The sequence below is a fragment of the Hordeum vulgare genome, chromosome 7H (assembly GCF_904849725.1).
Source record: "Hordeum vulgare subsp. vulgare chromosome 7H, MorexV3_pseudomolecules_assembly, whole genome shotgun sequence".
NCBI classification, from domain to species: Eukaryota; Viridiplantae; Streptophyta; class Magnoliopsida; order Poales; family Poaceae; genus Hordeum; species Hordeum vulgare.
This window is the reverse complement of record NC_058524.1, coordinates 608,097,952-608,112,245: the sequence shown is the minus strand read 5'-3', so window position 1 is coordinate 608,112,245 and position 14,294 is coordinate 608,097,952. Positions and strand designations below refer to the sequence as shown.

The 14,294-nt window shown below is 46.3% G+C and overlaps 1 protein-coding gene across 3 annotated transcripts; it reads left to right on the top strand.

Moving 5' to 3' along the window:
* The first annotated feature begins 4,357 nt into the window (after positions 1-4,357).
* Positions 4,358-13,171, top strand: LOC123407816 (probable histone H2AXb). Of its 3 annotated transcripts, XM_045101043.1 has the most exons (3): positions 4,375-4,657; positions 4,759-4,932; positions 12,970-13,171. In XM_045101043.1, the coding sequence occupies exons 1-3, from the start codon at positions 4,460-4,462 to the stop codon at positions 13,015-13,017; spliced, it is 420 nt and encodes a 139-aa protein (XP_044956978.1). In that variant the 5' UTR covers positions 4,375-4,459; the 3' UTR covers positions 13,018-13,171. The 3 variants fall into 3 exon arrangements, with proteins under 3 accessions (XP_044956979.1, XP_044956978.1, XP_044956977.1); XM_045101044.1 differs by lacking the exon at positions 12,970-13,171 and having other exon boundaries at positions 4,358-4,657; positions 4,759-5,143; XM_045101042.1 differs by lacking the exons at positions 4,375-4,657; positions 4,759-4,932 and adding an exon at positions 12,385-12,676 and having other exon boundaries at positions 12,796-13,171.
* Positions 13,172-14,294: the final 1,123 nt, after the last annotated feature.

Genomic DNA, 14,294 nt, shown 5'->3' with positions numbered 1-14,294 from the left:
GATCGAATCTCGGGCAAGTAACATACTGAAGGACAAAGGGAATGACATACGGGATTATATGAATCCTTGGCACTGAGGTTCAAACGATAAGATCTTCGTAGAATATGTAGGATCCAATATGGGCATCCAGGTCCCGCTATTGGATATTGACCGAGGAGTCTCTCGGGTCATGTCTACATAGTTCTCGAACCCGCAGGGTCTGCACACTTAAGGTTCGACGTTGTTTTATGCGTATTTGAGTTATATGGTTGGTTACCGAATGTTGATTGGAGTCTCAGATGAGATCACGGACGTCACGAGGATTTCCGGAATGGTCCGGAAACGAAGATTGATATATAGGATGACCTCATTTGATTACCGGAAGATTTTCGGAGTTACCGGGAATGTACCGGGAATGACGAATGGGTTCCGGGAGTTCACCGGGGGGGGGGGGGGGGGCAACCCACCCCGGGGAAGCCCATAGGCATTGGGGGTGGCGCACCAGCCCTTAGTGGGCTGGTGGGACAGCCCAAAAGAGCCCTATGCGCCATAGGAAGAAAAATCAAAGAGAAAAAAAAGAGGAGGTGGGAAAAAGGGGAAGGACTCCTCCTTCCAAACCTAGTTGGACTCGGTTTGGAAGGGGAGATCTCCCCCCCTTGGCTCGGCCGAAGTTCTTTGGGGGCCTTGGACCCCAAGGCAAGGCTCCCCCTCTTCCCCCTATATATACAGAGGTTTTAGGGCTGATTTGAGACAACTTTGCCACGGCAGCCCGACCACATATCTCCACGGTTTTACCTCTAGATCGCGTTTCTGTGGAGCTCGGGCGAAGCCCTGCTGAGACGAGGTCATCACCAACCTCCGGAGCGCCGTCACGCTGCCGGAGAACTCTTCTACCTCTCCGCCTTTGTTGCTGGATCAAGAAGGCCGAGATCATCGTCGAGTTGTACGTGTGCTGAACGCGGAGGTGCCGTCCGTTCGGCACTAGATCGTGGGACTGATCGCGGGATAGTTCTCCGGGCGGATCGAGGGACGTGAGGACGTTCCACTACATCAACCGCGTTCACTAACGCTTCTGCTGTACGATCTACAAGGGTACGTAGATCACACATCCCCTCTCGTAGATGGACATCACCATGATAGGTCTTCGTGCGCGTAGGACATTTTTTGTTTCCCATGCGACGTTCCCCAACATCTTATGCACATGGTGCACCCCGTCGAGATGGGCTGTCCTTCTTGTTTTATCAGGCTTTTTGGGAAGTTATTAAGTCTGATTTTATGGCGTTTATTAGAGATTTTGAAAATGGTGTTCTAGTCCTTCATAGACTAAATTTTGCTATAATTGTGTTGATTCCTAAACAATTTGATGCTAGCGATATGAAGAAATGCAGGCCTATCAGCTTGAGTAACTGTGGGGTTAAGATCTTATCTAAAGCTATGACTGATAGGGTTTCCCCTATTGGACATAGGCTAATTTCTACTAATCAAAGGAACTTTATTAAAGGTAGGTACATTTTAGAAATTGTGGTTATGGCTCATGAGGTTAAAAAATCCGGTAGCCCAGGTTTGGTGTTTAAATTGGATTATGAAAAAGCTTATGACAGGGTTAGTTGGGACTTCCTGTTTGGAATGCTCAAATCAAGGGGTTTTGGCCCTAGATGGATCTCTTGGGTTAAATCTATGTTAATCAATAGCACCTTTAGTGTGAAAATTAATGATGAAATAGGCCCCCACTTTGTGGGGGGGAAAGGGCTTAAACAAGGGGACCCTTCGTCCCCCCTTTTTTTCACTTAGTGGCAGATGTTTTCACGAAAATGCTTCAAAAAGCAGTAGATCAGAATTTGATTGGGGGGCTTCTTGCTCATGTCATCCCCAGAGGCGTTGTCAGTCTGCAGTATGCAAATGCCATCATCCTCTTCTTGAAAGATTCAGTTGATAAAACCAGGAATTTTAAGTGGCTATTATCCAATTTTGTGAACCTTTCTGGCATGAAAATCAATTTCAGTAAAAGTGACTTGATGACTATTAATTTTGAGGAGGGTGCTGCCAAAAAATTTGCCCAGATTTTTTGTTGTAAGTTAGTCTCTTTTCCTATCAAATATTTGGGGGTGCCTTTGCACTATGATAGGATGAAAAGAGAAGACTTACAAGCGTTGGTTGATAGGATCATTAAATGATTGTCGGGTTTGATGGGATATATCTCACCTATAGAGGTAAACGTATCCTTCTATGTGCTTGTATTATTAGTATCCCTCGTATCTTATGGCCATGCTAAAATTTCTCAAATGGGTTGTTAATGCCATTAATTCGCAAATGGCTCATTTCTTTTGGGGGAACATGGGGGGTCAACACAAGTATCACCTTGCTAATTGGGGTTTGGTTTCTAGGAAGAAATAATTTGGTGGCCTAGGTATTCCCAATATTAAGGAATTTAACATGGCCTTGTTATCCTCGTGGGGGAAATGTTTCTACGATGGCTCTTATAAAGACTGGAAAAGGATTGTTTCTTATAAATATAAGGTGGATGATCCAAATAATTTTTGGGCTAAGGGGGAGACTGGTTATCCCTTTTGGAAGAATATTACCTAGGCTTTTGTTGCTTCTAAAAACTTCTACAAATGGAAACTAGGGAATGAGGAATTGATCAGTTTCTGGTATGACACTCTGGTATGACACTTGGGTTGGGGAATGTTCCCTTAAAGTGCAATTTTGGGACCTATTTATAATTTGCAACCAACAAGATAGCTCAGTTGCACAGATCTGGGACGGGGCTAACCTTAAATTGACTTTTAGAAGATGTGTTGACCACTATGGGATGGTTTTGTGGCAACAACTAGTTACGCTAGTGAATAAGTTCCCTCTTCTTGAGGAGGCTGATTTTCCTATTTGGACTCTAGAACCAAATGGTATATACTCAGTCAAATCTATGTATGCCAATATTAACTTTGGGGGGGGGGGTAGTATCAGCCATCGGTGATAAACTTTGGAGGGTGGCTTGTCCACGGAAGATTCATATTTTTGTGTGGCTATGTGTGTACAATAAGGTACTTACGCGAGACAACCTAGCAAAACAGAGGCCACTAGAAAATCCATCTTGCTTGTTTTGTGGAGAAGAGGAAACTACCCAACAATCTGCTTTTTGATTGTGTGGTTTCCCAGCAAATCCTGATGTTTTTGGCAAAATTCAGTCCGAGCCAAGGATATCATATAGCGTAGACGCAAGATGATTCGTCGCACGCTAACTTATTTTCCTCTCAGGCTAGCGATTACTGGAATATGGGAGCTTGGGTGGCTGATAAAAGCCTGTTGAATACACAACAAAAGTACCAAGATCCGAAGAGGCGGAGTAAGAACGGAGAACATGGTGAGGCGGGAAGCGCTAGCTCATCGCCGACCTCCTTAGGGGAAGAACGATGGCAGCAACGAAAATCTATGGATAGAACTGTCATAGGATGACAACACCCCGGGCAGTTCGAGCGCTTCCTGATGCGATTTTCTTGTCTGAGTCACATCTTGCAAAAGCTAAGGTGGGAAAACTGATGTGAAAGTTGAAATTTGATGACATGCTGATTCATAAGAGCGATGGAAGAAGCAGCGGTCTTTTGTTGATGTGGAGAAAAGAAATAAAGATTGTAGCAAAATTATATTAGGCACAACTTTATAGATGTGTTAATAAATGATGGGACAGAATGGCGGTTTATAAGATTTTACGCTGAACCAAGCTGGGAGAACAAGTACAATTGGCAGCGGAAAAGACTGTTAATCGTTGAACCAGTGGCGGAGCTAGCTCCCGGTGACCTGGGACAGCTGCCCGGGCTGCTCCAGCCATTCTTCACTAAATAATACAAAGATACCATGATTAATATTACTAATCACTTGGGCAAACGCTGGGCAACGTTGCTGTGTAAAGACTTTGCCCCGGCTCCTTGGGCTGGTTGGCTCCGCCACTGCGTTGAACCGTAACATTGTTGATCGTCGACTTATGGCATCATTTGACAGCGGGAAAGATCAATTTTAAAAAATTGGTGTCTACGAGTCAAAAAAACTGAAGGCACAACCGAAAACTTATTTATCTCCAGGACGAAAAAAACGCTGACACAACATAAAAAAGTCTTTCGTCGGGGTGCACTGAATCATTACGGCTGGAGATTTTCTGAGTCCGAATGTACATGTTGTTGAAAATTCCCGCCAAATCGCCGGCCCGCGCCAAACCCACGCCAAAGTTTTTGCCTCCGCCCACCACGTCACCGATCCGCGGAAAAAACAATTGTTTTTTTTGCCTCTCCCTCCACGTCACCGATCCGCGGCCTCGCCGTCCCAGCGAATCACGCGCGGCTCCCCTTCTCTTTATAACGCGCCACCGCCCCCCTCTGCCACACCATATCAAGTACCCAGCGCCCTCCAACCTCACACAGATCCCGGCCATCTCCTCTGTTCCAGCGACAACCGCACCAGCGGCTCCATCCTCCACCTCGACCCGAAGATGGCCATCGCCGGCAGCGGGAGGGGTAAGGCGAAGCCCGCCGCCAGCGCCAAGTCCGTGTCCCGGTCGTCCAAGGCCGGCCTGCAGTTCCCCGTCGGCCGCGTCGCCAGGTACCTCAAGGTCGGCAAGTACGCGGAGCGCGTCGGCGCCGGCGCCCCCGTCTACCTCGCCGCCGTCCTCGAATACCTCGCCGCAGAGGTACGCATCCTCCCCCGGCTCCTCCTCCTCTCCCCGTCTGTCTCTTCCCCTCTTGTAACTCTGTCCTGGATCTCACCGTATCTTGTTTCTCTCCGATTCAGACTCTGGAGCTCGCCGGCAACGCGGCGCGGGACAACAAGAAGAACCGGATCGTGCCGCGCCACATCCAGCTGGCCGTGCGCAACGACGAGGAGCTGAGCCGGCTGCTGGGCTCCGTCACCATCGCCGCCGGCGGGGTGCTGCCCAGCATCCACACCACGCTCCTCCCCAAGAAGGCCGGCAAGGCCAAGGGCGACATCGGCTCCGCGTCCCAGGAGTTCTAGATTAGATCGTGAATGTTTTGGTTTGCTGTGGCATCGATGTTGGTGGTGGGTCTGGTTGCAATGGATTGCAGCTTGCAATCTTGTTCTTGTTGTTACTTCCTGTGATGTGTCAATGCTAAGCCGTGTGAAAATCGAGATGCTACCGCTCCTTCCGTCTCTGAAACCGTCGCGTTTTGTTCTTTAGTCTGAATTCTGTTTGAAGTTCAGAATCACAGGCCAAGCTGAGCCGGAAATACGGACGTGGTTGATGTATCTTGCATTTTACTCTCTATCTAATTGTGCAGCGAAATTATTGCTACCACTGAAACTCGATTTTCATATGAAGATCATTTTGCGATCGACTGAGCACCTGACAGGCAGCAACCGGCAAGGCATCCTAGAAATTTCCAAGATTTTAAGTGCAAACTTTCTAGTTTATTTATCTGCACCTGTCAACATACCAAGTTAATTCAAACAGCCCGACACAACTATTTTGTGTGAAAATTCTGACACAATTATAGACATGCGTGTGTTAAAAACAAAAATAAGCATTAGAACCATTTGGTGAAGTTCAGTAAAAATCTGATACTTCTTCTGTTCCTTATTAATTGTTGTCAACTTATTACTAATACAGTACATCATGTTTTTTTAATAAAAAAAGTACACATGAGAACGCTCATGTTCATCTCATAGTATGTACACCTCATCCCTATGAGCAATCCTGAGAAACCAAGCACGTAAATTTGATAGAGATTTAAGAAGACACCACATACATGTAGGTGGTGTTTGCTTGTGTGGTTATCCTTCGGATGGTTAGGGATAGCCACTTTTCGGGTAATTGCCGAGCGTTTGGTTGAGAGATGGTTAGGGATATGGACAACCAAGATTCTCGAAATTTGCTCTTAAAACGTGGTTGAGCTCATCCGCAAAAATCTCACGGATGGTGGCAGCCACCCATGCTCGGTGACCTCCCGAGGCAACAACAAGTTTTCTTTTCTTCTCACATTCTTCCCCTCTTGTCGCCGTCGGGCTTCTCCGTTGGGCAGAAGCCGCCGGCGGCGAGCTTCTCTCTCCTAGCGTGTGCGGAGGCCGCCTGGACGATGACGCGAGCTCAGTGGAGGGCGCTCCGGGGTGGATCTGGTCGTCTTGCCACATCTGCGGCGCTAGTGTTGGGGCGGCGGCCCGAGGCTGCGGTGGTGGCCTCCTCTGCCTCGTCCCTACGGTGGAGGCAGGAGCCGCGGCTTACCATGCGTTGGTGGTGGATCGGGGCTTCGTGCTCGGCTCCGGTGGGCGCACGCCGCCGACGGGATGCGGTGGTGCTGGTCGTCCTGGCCATGCAAGCGGCAGAGCGAATGCGCGTGTAGGGTGTAGTCGGCTGCATCTCCCATCCTTCTAACCAAACATAAAATTGGCTATCCGTAACCACCTATTTGTTTACAACCAAACACAAGAAAGAGGATACCCCCAACCATGCGGTTAGGTAGCTAACTCGCCCGTGAACCAAACGTCACCTAGCTATTGACATGAACTTTGTCACCCATTGAAACAATACTAGTGCCGAAAAAGCGTGGCGGCACGCCGCACCCGTAAGAAAACCCGTTTGATTCGTTTGAGTAGACGGAGTGATAATTTTGTTTGACCAATGGTTTCTTTTATCTCCTTGTGTAGTCTTTTTTGGTTGGATGCAAGCCTTTGTATATGCTTTTTATTCATTGTGACAAATGTATCGCTTGAACATTTTCAAGAAGTGATAACTAAGAAGTTATGACAACCAAGAAATCGCCAACTGATACAGTCCATCACTGCATGACAATAATTCAGGAAGATCTTAGAATGCATTTATAAATAATATCAGAATTACAATTCTTCATCGGCATGAATTCAAGAGATCAAAAATTCTCACTTCAATAACAAAGTAAGGTTCTTAGCGCTAAGAACAATGATAATACGAAGGAATCCTTGAACAATTATGGGAGCATTCCATTTCTATCATTAACAAATTCAGGCCCTTCTACAATCTTGTGAAGAAGCCTTCAAGCCTCATACACCACGCTTAAGAAACCGCAAAAAGAACACTTATATCAGCACCAAGAAACCTTTTCACGAGTACCGAACTTTATGCTTCCAGCAGGAATTCCGATAAGAAGTAGTTGTCGTACTATAGTTTGAGGAAATGTACAATCCATTGTACTCTTTCCAATAGTAAATATATTGCTATTCATGTATGAGTTTTGAAGCCACACCCAACTATGGAAACAAGATTTCACGTGATGGAGTCACTAGAAATTATTTTTTATTGAAGCTTGTTAGTTTTTCTGTTTGATAGAAGCAATATACTGCAGTGTACAGCAGAATGTCTATGCTATGAAATAGGAGAGTTAGTTGACATGTATATGGAGGATAAATCACATTAGACTACCACTTGATGAACTTTACATCAACCACAACAATGAATCCATCATTGTCGTTTCACACAACCTAGCGTTTAATTTCATTTCTTGCTTCATGTACAAAAGCAATTTATTGACATATTTTTTATTAAATTAATGAATTATGAATAAACTAAACTTTTGTATAAGGATCGGGTTAGTGGATATGCTATTTGCATTAGATACCAGCTTACCGAGTTGTTTTGCATTCTGAAAGTGCAAGAAGCTGAACTAAAGGGTGACCAAAACCTACACAAAATATTTATCATAAATAATATAAACATAATAATGCAAAAAGTCGAAGTATGCACTGCAGAATTTTGGGCAGCAACATGAATCATGGTTTAGGCAAGCATATCTTTGTTGTGGCGTTGTACAGATAGTGGAGCTCTCCAATATGGTGAAATCATGCTTTGTGGAGTGCTTGTTGTTTTCCTGTTTTTAAGGAAACATGATTGTTCTTTTTCCCTATTCAATATGGATGCGGTGAGTTGTTGATTCATATCAATTACATTGTTTAAGTAAAAGAAAACATGTATTTTCAAGGTGAAATGTAGCAGCATTTGATATTTTTTAATGGTTTCGAACTTTGGAGCCCTCCAAGGTCGTCATTCTTGGATCAAGGTATGTTTCTGATGCCCAGCTCCGTCAATTTACTGTTTTTTGTCTAATTGGACGTCGTGGGATGATAATTGTTGCCTTGGAATTATCTCTTCATGGAAGAAGTAAAGTGATGGATGTTTACTTAGAGTTCAAGGTCACTTGCTCCGCAGTTATGTTCCTTAAACCCATCGATAGATGCTTGGGAGCACCAACCGTAGGCCTCGGAGTGGCTTGGCCTCTGATAAAAAAAGACCCCATGCTTCTCAAATATTTATCAGGAATAATCTAAACATAAACCCACAATACATCGGATCCCAACAAACGCACCGCACAAAAGGAATTACATTATATGGATCAAAGTGAAGATGTGATGATCATTGTATTGAAGATCAAAGAGAGAGATATTGCCTTCTAGGTACTCGCCATGGACCCGTAGGTTTGTATTGAACTACTTATACATTATCCTGAGGGCAACAAGGTTGATGAAGCGGCCCTCCGTGATTGACCCCCCTCCGGGCAGGGTGCCGGAACGGAGCTCCGGATGGCCCCTCGTCGGAACAGAGACTTGCGGCGACATAAAAAGTGTTTTGGGACTCCCTCTATTATTTTTAGGTTAGATGAGAATTTATAAGCCAAAGAAAGGAGCCGGGCGGGCCATGAGGGAGGCACAAGCTATCAGCCCCCCAGGTCGCACCCTGTTGGTTTGTGGGCCCCTCGTGAGGCCACCAGCCTTCTTTCGATGCTCGTTGGTCTTCTTTTAGTTCAAAAAAATCATCAAAAAATTTCAGGTCAATTGGAGTTCGTTTGGTAAGGAAAACCTGAAAAGTGAAAAATGTGCACAAAACAACAACTAACGCTGGACAGTGGGTCAATAGGTTAGTGCTAAAAAATAATTTCAATTAATAAATAATTCTCCAAAAGTATTACAGAATGATAATATAACAACATGACACAATAAAAAATTATAGATACATTGAAGATGTATAACGTATACCCGACTCATTAGGATGTCACTCCCGAGAGACGATCTAATGTTACCGTGTGGTTCATAGCTTCTAAGCAAATCCGGTCATTTGGAAATCTTCAATCCTGAATCCGTGCGGCTTCATTTCGGAACCAAGTGAGAAAGCCCCGAGATACTTTCTGAACGCCTCCGAAATGCCGGAGACACCCCGAAGTGTCTTTCACTCGACCAATTAAACCTCAACCGATTCAAGGGCTACTAATGGGGTCACCTACCAGGGGTAGGGGCATGGACGAGCCTTCTAGGGCCCATCTGGGGTCCGCACGACCATTAAAGTCCCAGGACTGGCGATGCAACTCAGGTTTCGCTCGGACCCATGGAGTCACTCGGACATCTTCGAGTGAGTCGGACATGCCCCGACACTTCGATAGAGGCAAGCGTGGACGGTGTGCTAGCTTCAACGAGCCAAGGAACTTAATCCCGTACATGAAGTGCAGTCAAGACCAACGTTACCAGTAACGACCCTACTTAGTGTTGTAATTTCTAGTAACGCCGACAATTGCTTTTATTTATTGCCCTTGTAATGGTGCTCGACGGGTCGTGGCGAACTCTATCTAACCCACCCTCGAGCTCCGTGGCAAGGGTTCAACACTTTGTTGTAATCACACACCCTTCCTATGAAAACACAAGCCTTCGGGCACGATACGTAGGGTCTTTACCTCCTTCGAGAGGGGCTTGAACTCGTAAAATCCGAGTGTTACACCTGTGTCGTAGTTAGGCTCCGTCCCTCATTCGTACCGCTAATAATATTGTGAGTATCATTCCCTCGACACTATTGTTAGTATCAAGCAAGTACAAGAAGTTCGCTCGGTTGAAGAAACTATTGCACAAACTCAAGGAGAACGTGTTTTGGCTCATAGGTGTAGACACATCTATTAATGCTAAAAAATTCAAACAATAACTTCACTTTTACATCTGAATATTCTATGTTTGCATATAAAATTTCGCAAAGAAAGAATAGATTTTGTGGCTTGTATAATAAAACATAAAAAATGTCTCATAAATAGTTATAATCAAGCATAAAATATGTCTTCTTCACACAAGACACAAAAAAATCCCTATTTCACCGAAACTTTGTGCACAGATATATAATGTCCGGACGTACACACGAGATTTTTTCTTAAAAAAAAACTTTTTAAAATGTGTATTTAGACAATGAGTGCATCTCCACCTATGAGCAAAAAAGAATTTCCCAAACTCAAGTAAACCTAAACAAAAAGTACATCAAACAAATGGCTAGTTGCCACCCACCTCATCGATGAGTTGTTATGACATTTATTTTTTGTTGGCCTCCCCATCAAGTGTTCATGCATATATATAGTTCCCATCAACCGTGGTTTATAGTGATTACATGAAAAGAAGCAGATAAAGAAAGACATCCATTTGGTGTGCCAACATAAGTTATCTTGAAGTTATCTGGTCATGGTGGATAATATTTAAGACAATTCTTCTCATCTTATTTTGTTAAAATTACGTTTTAGACAAATTCAGAACATATATTGTGCCACGCGAGCACACTCATACAAATGTGTTAGTTAGATTTGGGAGGCATTAGGAAATGATTAGCTTATAGCACCTGTTGATATGGCGGTGCATCTACGTTGCATCATCCCCTGATAATGTTTGGCTGTACATCGCTCCCGGCATCCACAAGGGAATGTAGAATCAAGAGCAACAAGAGTTCCCTTAGCTACATGAGCTGTAGTGCGAGAAAGCAAAAAAGGACTCTGTACCGAAGAACTGCTGTTCCTCGTCGTAGCAGGCCTCATGTGAAGGAACCACTTTTCACCCAGTGAAACTCGAAGAAAACATGAGTTTCGACAAAACCGTGTTTAAGACTAGACAATTTGGAACCAATTCAACTGAACGAGAAGGCTGCATAAAAGGTGAAGCGATGCTGATCCAAATTTCTCCTTTGCAGATATGTATTGGAACAGCCAAACCAATGTCTCGCTGGATGCATGGGCTTTGAAATGGACGGTAAGAAACTAGTCCGACCAACGGCTAGTATCGGACGGTGGGAACTATACTTCTGCAAAAGAGTAATATCCATCCTTGGTATTCGAATCGTGCGTCCGAAGCTCATTTTGATGATCGTACATAAAAAGTTGGTCAACACGGTTATTATATACAAGTTCAGGTGATTATACGGTCACTGACCGTCGTACAACTCTGTATTTTTTTCTTTTCACCGTTCAACATACGTGAGCAGGGGCGCAGGTGGATAGTTCCCCACCACCAGCACAGGGAAATCCCTACCGCGAGATGCCGCTCCGCCACCTCCTATGCCGATCCGCCGCTGTCTCCGACGACCTCCGCCGCTCCTTGAACATCGTCGCCTCGTACCCCCCGTGGGGTGCGATGGGCCACATGACGTGGACTATCGGCGCGCCGAGCGCGTAGGTGCGCCTCGCCGAGCCACCGCCACCGCGCATCTCCAAAGTGTACGTCCCAGAGCACCTCGTCAAGACAGGCGCCCTCCCCGACCCCAGCGACGACTTCGTGCAAGGGCTTGGCGGCGCCATCTGTGCCGCAAGCGCCGACGACCTCCCCCTCTTCGTATACGCGAAGACGAGCTTGTTTGCTCGCATGGTAGCCAGGCAGGGCGGCCGTCCGCTGCGGCTGCCATCCTAAATCGACGCCCTCAAGTACATCGACCCGGACCACGTCCCTATTGTCGTGCGGTTCGTCTTCAACCCCCTCACGCGGCAGTGTAGGTGAGCGGCGACGATGCAGGTGGGCGGCGGTGGTGCAGGTAGGCGACGACGGGTAGGCAGGGGCGCAGGCGAGTGGCGGCGGTGCAGGTAGGCGGCGACGATGCAGGTGGGCAGGGGCGCAGGCGAGCGACGACGGTGCAGGTGGGCAGGGGCACAGGCGAGCGGCGACAGTGCAGGTGGGTGGCGGGGAAAAGTAGGAAGAAGGAGGGGTAATTAGAATTAGGTTTGAAAATTGAAGTTTTTTATATACCGACGGGTGGGGTCCACTTGTGTTGAACGGTCAACAGAAAAAATACGAAGCTATACGATGGTCAGTGACTATATAATCACCTAAATTTGCATTCCATCGGTCTCAAAATTTTTATCTTACATTTGTTTAGATATGAATGTATCTATTTAAGTTTTAATATTTAAATACATCTATATCTAGACAAAGTTAAGATAATTTTGAAACGAAGTGAATATATAATAATCGTATTGACCAACTTTTCATATACCATGACCAAGACACGGTATCTACCCGAAATTCCCAACCGGCGCCAAACCCAAACAGAAGTTTTCGGCTCACCCTCCACGTCACCGATCCGCGTCCTCGCCCTCCCAGCCAATCACGCGTCGGCTCCCCTTCTCTTTATAACAGGCCACAGCCCCCGCTGCGCCCTCCACCTTGTCACATCGATCCCGGCCATCTCTCTGTTCCGGCGACAACCGCACCATCCCGCTCACCCTCCACCGCGAATCAGAAGATGGCCATCGCCGGCAGCGGGAGGGGCAAGGCGAAGCCCGCCGCCAGCGCCAAGTCCGTGTCCCGGTCGTCCAAGGCCGGCCTGCAGTTCCCCGTCGGCCGCGTCGCCAGGTACCTCAAGGTCGGCAAGTACGCGGAGCGCGTCGGCGCCGGAGCCCCCGTCTACCTCGCCGCCGTCCTCGAGTACCTCGCCGCCGAGGTACGCATCCTCCGCCGGCTCCTCCTCCTCTCCCCGTCTATCTCTTAACTCTGTTCACCTCCCTTGCGCGCGGTTCCTCTGTCCTGGATCTCACCGTGTCTTGTTTCTCTCCGATTCAGACTCTGGAGCTCGCCGGCAACGCGGCGCGGGACAACAAGAAGAACCGGATCGTGCCGCGCCACATCCAGCTGGCCGTGCGCAACGACGAGGAGCTGAGCCGGCTGCTGGGCTCCGTCACCATCGCCGCCGGCGGGGTGCTGCCCAGCATCCACACCACGCTCCTCCCCAAGAAGGCCGGCAAGGCCAAGGGCGACATCGGCTCTGCCTCCCAGGAGTTCTAGATTAGATTAGTGTTCTTGTTAATGTTTTGGTTTGCTGTGTAATCGATGTTGGTGGTGGATCTGGTTGGAATGGATTGCATCTTGCAATCTTGTTCTCGTTGTTACTTGCTGTGATTTCTGAATGCTAATCTGCGTGATACCGTGGTTCTTGCAATGTTGATATCTCTGGAATTACTCGCAAGAAAGGAAAAAGAATCTCCTCTCTGAAATCGTAGTTTGACCATGGCGTCTGTTTTAGTCTGAATCCAGTTCGAACTTCAGAATCCATAGACTGACGGCAAGGAACGCTGCAGTTTCACAGGCCACGCTGAGCCGGAAAAATCAAACGTGGATTATATATCTTGCATTTTATTCTCTATCCAATTCTGCAGCAAAATCATTGCTACAACTGAAATTCGTTTTTTCAGATGAAGGTCATGTTGCGATTGACCGAGCACCTGACAGGCAGCAACCAACAAGGCTTCTTCTTAGAAGTGTCTAAGATTTTAAGTGCAAACCTTATAATTTATTTATCTGCACGTGTCAACATATTAACAACTTAATTCAAACAGTCTGACATAACTATTTTGTGTGTGAAAATTCTGACACAGTAATCAACAATTCTGACACAACAGGCCACACAGTAATCAATAGCTTAATTCAAACAGTCTGACACAACATATTAACAAGGCGTTGGTCTGGCTGGACAGTGGCCTTGATATCTTCTTGTCCGCAATCAACAATGAGAAGCTCGTTTCAGCAAAAAAGCGACATGCGACGCGCCATTGACCCGTACGAGAGGATGAAGATGTCGAATCACAAGCTTGGTTGTAATTTTTCCATTTTTCAGAGATTTTTGTACCACTGGTTCGGTTAAATAAATGTTTACATATCCCAAAGAGGACGTTTGCATATTTGCTGCAAAAAAGGAAAACAAATGAAAGTGAATAAAAGGGACGCGTGTCACAAAAATGAGAAACAGTATAGTCAGTGGGTGTAGAAAAGTACTTCTGGCTACACGTGTTGCTATTAACTTCATCAACTAGTAGCCGCGGATGTTTTTTCTTTTTTGCTACAAATATGAGTCTGCGTCTTGATGAAACCGGACTGGGATCCAGTGACTTGTCTCTAGCAAGTCACGTTGTAACTGCCCTCTTCTAATCTGCCGTTCAAACAACATCTAAGGGACAGCAGTGAACCAAAGCAAACAAAGCCTCCACGCTTATTTTCCATCTACACATCCTGTATAAAATCCTGGCGGGGAAAGGACGGCTTGGCGCGAGAGTCTCCTGCTCTCG

Bases quoted from the DNA above. Each gene is read 5' to 3' on its own strand.
- LOC123407816 (XM_045101043.1), top strand. From the start codon at position 4,460: ATGGCCATCGCCGGCAGCGGGAGGGGTAAGGCGAAGCCCGCCGCCAGC. The intron at 4,658-4,758 runs GTACGCATCCTC...TCTCCGATTCAG, and splicing joins TCGAATACCTCGCCGCAGAG to ACTCTGGAGCTCGCCGGCAA. The intron at 4,933-12,969 runs GCCGGCAAGGCC...CTCCCCAAGAAG, and splicing joins CCACGCTCCTCCCCAAGAAG to GCCGGCAAGGCCAAGGGCGA.